This window comes from Pollachius pollachius (genome assembly GCF_949987615.1).
Source record: "Pollachius pollachius genome assembly, chromosome: 6".
Taxonomy (NCBI): domain Eukaryota; kingdom Metazoa; phylum Chordata; class Actinopteri; order Gadiformes; family Gadidae; genus Pollachius; species Pollachius pollachius.
Window position 1 is genome coordinate 24,927,890 of NC_136939.1, and position 8,008 is coordinate 24,935,897.

At 54.6% G+C, this 8,008-nt stretch overlaps 1 protein-coding gene across 1 annotated transcript in view; it reads left to right on the forward strand.

Annotated features, from left to right (window-relative positions):
• Positions 1–263: 263 nt before the first annotated feature.
• LOC307076874 (prospero homeobox protein 1-like) overlaps positions 264–8,008 on the forward strand; it is a gene marked incomplete at both ends in the record, with an annotated part of 29,375 nt that continues 21,630 nt past the window's right edge. Inside the window, 5 exon segments of the mRNA XM_079738093.1 lie at positions 264–608; positions 1,488–2,153; positions 4,335–5,162; positions 5,164–5,196; positions 5,198–5,845. Of these exon segments, the coding sequence (XP_079594219.1) occupies positions 264–608; positions 1,488–2,153; positions 4,335–5,162; positions 5,164–5,196; positions 5,198–5,845 (2,520 nt within the window).

Below are 8,008 nucleotides of genomic sequence, written 5' to 3' on the forward strand. Positions count from 1 at the left end.
TTTAACGTCAAACTTTAAATGAGCCCCCAACGCAATTCAAACCAAATTATTTAAATATACAAGCATATATATAATTTGCATTTATTTGATTTAAAGAGGAAATAGTTCTGTTGCTTCAAAGGGCCTCTAACTGCTCCAAAGGGCCTTTTAACTCTTTAACGTTTTTAACTCTTTAACGTTTTTAACTCTGTTACTTCGCAGGCCGCCCCCTCTCCCCTCCGGCCGGACGGGGGCCCGCCATGCCCCAATAGGTGCCCCGCGTGATGCCTGACAATGACGGCGACCGCCTCCTGAGCAGACAGAGCAAACGGCGCCGCGTCGACATCGGGGTGAAGCGCACGACGACGGCGGTGACCGGCGCCCGGGAGTCCCTCGTCCTCTTCAACGTCATGAGCCAATCGCACACGTCCTCCGAGCAAGACGCCGCAAGCGCTGCTGCAGCCGCGGTGGCTAACGGCGAGGCGGACAAGTCGAACGTACTCCGGAAGCTTCTGAAGAGGCACAACTCGTACGAGGACGCCATGATGGCGTTCCCGGGGGCGACCATCATCTCCCAGCTGCTGAAGAACAACATGGGGAAGAACGGCGGGAACGACTCCGGTTTCCAGGTACGTCCACGCCTAGCCTAGCCTCCTAGCTACCTAGCTAACTCCTCACCTAGCCTCCTAGCTACCTAGCTCCCTCGCTCCCTAGCCTCCTAGCTCCCTCGCTACCTAGTCTCCTAGCTACCTACCCTCCTAGCTACCTACCCTCATAGCTAACTCCTCGCCTAGCTTCCACCACCGATTTTAACGTAAATTTTAACGTTCATTTTAACGTTAAATCTAACATTAAGTTGAACGTTAATTCTAGCATAAATTTGAACACCCTGACCCATTCAGATAATTTTTTTATAATTTTTAAATTACCAGAATCAAGAGCCAGTGTTTAGTACTGGGTTAGTGTCATTTTAACGCGTTCATTTTAGCGCCCTGACGCGTTGCTAGGATAACGGGTTCAACGTGGCTCTATACCCTAGCCCTAAAGTCTGTGGAAAATCACACTGGTTCTTGGGGAGTTGGCGTGTAGAGCCAACACCGAACCAGCACCGGGTGTACGGTGGAGGAACGGGGGTAAGGGTGTCCTGTTGAGGGGATTTAGGGATACGCAGACATTTAGGTTGGAACCCAGAATCTGTCAGTGCCCCAGCCACTGGAAAAACCCTGAATACAATCATGAATTCACTTCAAGTCACCTAACTCGTACATATCTGTCGACCTGTCCATCCCCTCCCCTCCTTCCTTTCCCCTCTCTCTCCCTCCCCCCCCACTCCCTCCCCTCTCTCTCCCTACCTTCCCCTCCCTCCCCTCTCTCTCCCTACCTTCCCCTCCCCTCCTCTCTCCTCTCCCTCCCTCCCCTCTCTCTCCCCTCTCTCTCCCTACCTTCTCCTCCCCTCCTCTCTCCTCTCCCTCCCTCCCCTCTCTCTCCCTACCTTCACCCCCCTCCAGGGCAGCGGGACCTTCTCCAGCGGGGGGTCCGAGACCCAGAACGACGACGTCTGCTCCAACCCCTCGTCCCGGGACCCGGAGAGCCCGTCACGCTGCCTCTCTCTCTCCCCCTCCCTCGCCCCTCCCCTCTCCTCCTCCTCCTCCGCCTTCCCTCTCCCGGCTCCGCCCCCTCCTCCCGCTCCGGCCCCACCCCCGGCATTGGCTCCGCCCCTCTGCGTCTTCGACCTTGAGAGGTTGCCGGACGAGCACCTGCGCGCCAAGCGAGCGCGAGTCGAAAACATCATCAGGGGCATGAGCCACTCCCCTCTAGTGGCGGCGCGCTCTGGTGGTCGCCACGAGGACGGCGGCGGAGGAGGAGGCGGTAACCATGGCAACCGTAGCATCAACAACGGGGGCGGGAACTTCGTCTCCGCCTTGCTGCGTTCTCCCGGGTCGCGACTGACCGGAGTTGGTGTTGGAGTAGGTGGAGGAGGAGGAGGAGCAGGAGGTGGAGGAGGAGCAGGAGGTGGAGGAGGAGCAGGAGGCGAGGGATACCGGGAGAACAAGCGGAAGCAACGCCTGCCGCAGCAGCAGCAGCAGCAGAGCTTCAGCCAGCTGGTGTGCTCTCGCCAGGAGCTCAGACAGGAGGAGAGACGTCAGCTCAAGCTGCAGCTGGAGGACATGCAGGTAGGGGATGCCACCTAGAGAGTTTGTTATGTACGATCATTCAAAAACACCATGTTATTTCCCATTGACATTTGACCGAGGGAACCAGCGTCTCGGAGGCGGGACATATTCTTCAGAGGTCTATTATTCCAGAATTCATGCAAAGCTAGAATGACCAAAAGTCACTTTGTGTCAACAAGAGACTGACTCCACAGACTCCCACTATCGTCAGCTCCGCTATACCCAACACTGTACGAACACAAACTGTGGGTAAGTTAGGCTACTTGGTGGCTATGGCTAACATCATTTGCAATGAGTTAAAACAGCCAACCCCTTAAAAAAAACACAAAAGACCTCGCCATAGCACCAGAAAATCTTAAGCAATAAATATTGCGTCTTGCCTTTATTAATGTGGCAGCGGTCTGCAGCTGCATTCCCGTGGTGTAGCCTACCACATCCATTTAGTTCAACAGGTTATCGCTCTGATACTGTCTACGGTACTAGCAACCTGGTCTGCTGGTTTGTACCTATGTTTTCAGGCTCAAATGACTTCATTGTCTGATGCCTCATCATTGCATCCCAGCCAGAGAGTATTGGTATTAAAGGTCCCACGACAAGCCACCAGGTGTGAGTGTGATTAGCCGTTACAAGCCGTTTTGAAAATCTGCCCCTTTTGACATCACAAGTGGGTGTGTCCACCTAGATTTGTGACGGATAGATGAGCAACGTTTGCTACAGTCCACTGGGTAGGCTGGTAGGCTGATCTATCCAGCACCCATCTAGGTGGACACCTAGATGTCAGAAGCTGCACATTTTCAAAATGGCTAGTAATGGCAAATCACACTCACACCTAGTGGTGTAATATGTCCCCTTTAATACATCATTCATTGTCCAAGCCAGGTTGGCAGCTCAAACAAAGTAAATCCAAATAATTCAGCTCGTACTCGTCCCCAACGAAATCGAGGCCTAAGCTCGTTGGATAAAAGCGTCTGATGAACACCCTGAATGTAAACGTCAGAGAAAAAAGAGATTCCTGCACTCTGATTGGTCAACGAGCTGCAGGTGTGCAGCCTCCCCCAGCCCCAGGGTCCAATCAGGCTCAGACCAGGTGAGAGAGAGAGAGAGTGACCTTCTGACAAATTGACTTATGTGAGACGCTTAATGCTAGTCATTTAGTGGACAATTTTAACTAGAGCGAGAGAGAGAGAGAGAGACCTTTTGGCAAATGGACTTATTGTGTCTCAATTCAGGGGACGTATCCTTCGAAGGCTGCATTTGAAAAACGCTTGCGTCACAGCGGCGCGTCAAGGCTGTCCCATTTCGAAGGCTCCTTCAAATGCGGCCGAGAAACGCAGCCTTCTTTTCCCGGATTTGAAGGGTCCACCGGCTGGATCCTTCACGGCCCAACGTATCCCAAGATTCATTGCGCGTTGGATTTTTTCAGAAATGGCGTCGCAGCAAATTACATATTTAATGACAAAACTAGGTAAAAACATTTTTTTACATTAAAATAAAGTTGGGACTATTTTAAATTTGTAGCTTTATTTTCAAAGTTCATTGACATTAACACGAGCCATATAATGTTAAACTAATTAATGTTATATTTTATATAATTATTATATAACTGCTCCATATTTCTCCTCCGCCGTCCGGTTTGAACCGCAGCGGTCTTGTTACGCAAACTGGAAATGCTCCGTAGGGCAGACCGTCTCATTTAAAAAAGTTTGTTCGGCCTTCGGTCCGGCATTCACGGTCTACGAAGGCCACACCTTCATAGACCGCGTCCTTCGAAGGATGCGTCCCTCGAATTGAGACACAGCCTGTAAGTCGCTTGGGATAAAAGCGTCTGCTAAACGCCCTGAATGTAAAATGTAAGCGTATCTTATCCGCTTTGAGTGCCTGGGCAGCAGTGCTGATCACTCTCTCCCCCTCCCTCCCCCTCTCCCTCCCCCTCTCCCTCCCCTATCCCCTCCCCTCCTATCTCTCCCGCTTCCCCCCCTCTCCCGTCCTCCCGCTCTCCTTCCTCCCTCCCCCGCTTTCCCCCTCTCCTTCCCCTCTCTCCCCCTCTCTCCTCCCCCTCTCCTTCCCCTCCCTCCCCCCCTCTCCTTCCCCTCTCTCCCCCTCTCCCCCTCTCCCTCCCTCTCCCCCTCCTCCTCTCTCCTCTCTCCCCCCTTTCTCCCCCCTACCCCTCCCCCTCTACAGAAACAGCTGCGCCAGCTGCAGGAGAAGTTCTACCAGATCTACGACTCGGAGACAGAGGAGGAGGAGCACGAGGAGAACGAGGAGCGCCCGGGGAGCCGGGTAGGAGCTGGAGGAGGAGGAGGGGGAGGAGGAGGAGGAGGCGCGGCCGAGGACGACGGCAATCTCTCCGAAGCAGACAGCCTCCGATCGGACGGCCTGGAGGAGCGTCGCCATGGCCACAGCCTCAGCAGTCGTCGCCGCGACGATCAGCCTGACAACCGAGGGGCGGAGCTTGACCCCGGCGTGTTCCTGGACCGCGCCCGCGCCATCCTGAGGGGGAGGGCCCTAATTGGCCCCGGGGGGCCGGATGGGATGCAGATGGAGATGATGATGGAGACGGAGGAGGAGGAGGAGGAGGAGGAGGAGGAGGAGCTTGAGTACGAGGCGGCCGGGGAGGAGCGGAGCCCTAGGAAGAGGAGGGCGGCAGCCTCAGGAGGAGGAGGAGGTGGTGGTGGGGGCGGCAGGCACCTAGCGGAGACCCTCAAGCAGGAGCTGAGCTGCGCCGTGTCGCAGGTGGTGGACAGCGTGGTCAAGCGGGCCCAGGGGGGGGGCGGGCGGCCCGGTTGCCACGGCGACACGCCCACCTCCTCGGCCACGCCCTCGACAGCGGCGGCAGCCCACCCGCCGTCCCAGCAGCCGCCACCGCCGCCTCCCTCCCACTCCTCCCACTCCTCCATGTCCAACTCCTCCCCTTCCTGTGGCGGCAGCGGAGGGGCGGGGCTCTACGGCCCACTCGCCGCAATGGCGCCCGAGCTGCGATTCGCCGGCGCTCTCGGCCTGGCCCTCAACGGGGGGGGGGGGCGACCTCAGCCCTTCCCCCCGCCCCCCCCGGCGGCGGCTACCAGCCCTCGTCCAATCAGAGGCTGCACTGCTTCGGCGGCGGCGACACCCACGTCATGCCGCTAGACTCCTCCCCCTTTGGCATGGCTCCGCCCCCGAACGACCAGACGGAGGCGCTGTCACTGGTGGTGCGAAAGGGCGGAGTCGCCGCAGACCACGCCCCCTCCCTGGCCCCGCCCCCCCAGCAACAAGCCCTGCCCCCTCCCCACCACCAACACCACCCCTCCTCGCTTCACCAATCCGCGCTCTCCGCCTCGCTCGGCTTTGGCCCCGCCTCCTTCCGCCACCCCTTCCCCCTCCCCCTCATGGGGTACCCCTTTCAGGGGCCCCTCGGAGTGGGTGGGCCCCATCACCATGGCTACCCGGGCCCCAAAGAACACCACATGAGGACCTCCCCCGACGCCATCGACCTCGTCCGCGAGACCGTCAGCCTGAGATCCAAGATGGCGGGAATGAGCGGAGGCCATCTTAACCACCACCACCACCACCATCATCACCGGCAGCAGCAGGGCTCCGGCTCCTCCCCTCCTGGTCACCATGGCAACCAGGAGGGGCTGTCGTTGGCGCTTATCAAGTCTGAGTGCGGAGACCTCCAGGATCTGGCCGACATCTCGCCCTACTCCGGGAGTACCGTATCCTTACACTGTGTGTGTGTGTGTGTGTGTGTGTGTGTGTGTGTGTGTGTGTGTGTCTGTGTGTGTGTGTGTGTGTTTGTAGTCGGGTCTGTCTGGTATCGATTAGTCTGGTCTTTTTAGTGTAAGCTAGTGTAGTAGTCTGTCTAGTATCAACTAGTCTAGTTTTCTATCTAGTATCATCTCGTCTGGTATCTGGTGTCAATTAGTTAAGGCTACTTACTATAGATCGAATCTACTTTATCTAATATCAAGTCGTCTGGTCTATCTAGTATCAATTAATTAACTATACATTTTGTAGATCTAATGTAGTTTATCTAGTATCAACTCGTCGGTCTGTCTGGGATGAACTACTCTGGTCTGTTTAACATCAACCCGTCTGGTCTATCCGGAATCAACTAGTATGGTCTTTCTAGATCAACTAGTCTGGTCTATCTGGTATCAACTAGTCTGGTCTATCTGGTATCAACTCGTCTGGCCTGTTTAGTATCAACTAGTCTGGTCTGTCTGGTATCAACTAGTCAGGTCGGTCTGGTATCAACTAGTCTGGTCTGTCTGGTATCAACTAGTCAGGTCGGTCTGGTATCAACTCGTCTGGCCTGTTTAGTATCAACTAGTCAGGCCGGTCTGGTATCAACTCGTCTGGTCTGTCTGGTATCAATGAGTCAGTGATGATTGTTTCCTCGACACGGGGGGAAGATGAAAAGGGGCACAACAGGAAATGGGGGTTAGGGGGGGGGGGGGGGGGGGGAGGGGAGAAACGCGTCGCACCACACTCTCGCCCCCTTTTTAGCCCCCCTCCCTCTTGCTCTCTCTCTTTCTCTCTCTCTCTCTTGTCTGTTGAACTCTCACAGTCTTGCTCGCACGCCCTTGTGTCGCTTTCATCGCAAAGACTTTGTACATCCACGCTCAAAGCAAATCATATTTCACGTGTATTTGTGTGTGTGTGTGTGTGTGGGGGGGGGGTACTTCTCAGAAGCTCAAAGGTAATCATATTTCAAAGACTCACAGGTAAAGGGGGCAGCTGAATGCTTGGGACTCATTGATGAGAGCTTTGAGAGTCTGTGTGTGTGTGTATGCGTGTGTGTGTGTGTGGGGAGGGGGGGGGAAGGGAACTTCCCACATACATTTAACTTAACAAATATTATTTGAGTTAGTGTCGTACAGCTCTCTCTCTCTCTCTCTCCCTCTGTCTCTCCGTCTGAAACACACTCTTTCCTACATCTCACAAGTCTGCGAGTTAACATGAGAAGCACCCACTCAGAAACACACACACACAACCACACAAACAAGCAGACACACAAACACCTGCACATGGGCGTACACACACACACACTAACACACACACACACACATACACACACACACACACACACACACACACATGCTTCAATGATCAGGGCAGGTGTTTACAGGTAGTCATTTGCTTTTCCTTCAAAACCTTTTATACTTCGGACACACACACACACACACACACACACACACACACACACACACACACACACTCTAAGATCCAGGCACACACACTTACACCTCCACACACACACACACACACACACACACACACACACACACACACACACAGACCCACCCACACACACACACACACACACACACAAGCGCACAGACATACAACACAGACACTAAGCTCTCCACCCACCCACCCCCCCAACCAACCACCTACCCCACACACACACACACACACACACACACACACACACACACAGACCTCCCTCCCCCCCCCACACACACACACACACAGACTCCCTAAGACCCACGCATGCACGCGTTTGAAGAATAAAAGAAGACAGGCGCCACTTTGAAGAGGATGAATGGATGAAGTGATGAGGGCCCCTGTGCTTGATCAGGGGCCCGCCGTCTTCAAACGGCCGGGGGTCCGCGGCCGCTAACACCAACGCTCATTTGAGATAAATAAATATTTGAGTTTTCTTTTTTGTTTGTTTTTGCGCTTTTATTTTGGCGGAGGGAATCCTTTACCGCCCCCCCCCCCCCCCCCCCCCCCCACTCGTGGGTGGGAGTGGGGGTGGGAAAAGATGAAGAAAATGAAAAGATGACACGGTAAAAATCGGCGACATGAGAAGATAAATTAAACGCTGAATAAATATTTGAGGTAGCTCGCGCTGCTTTTTTTTTTTTTTTTTT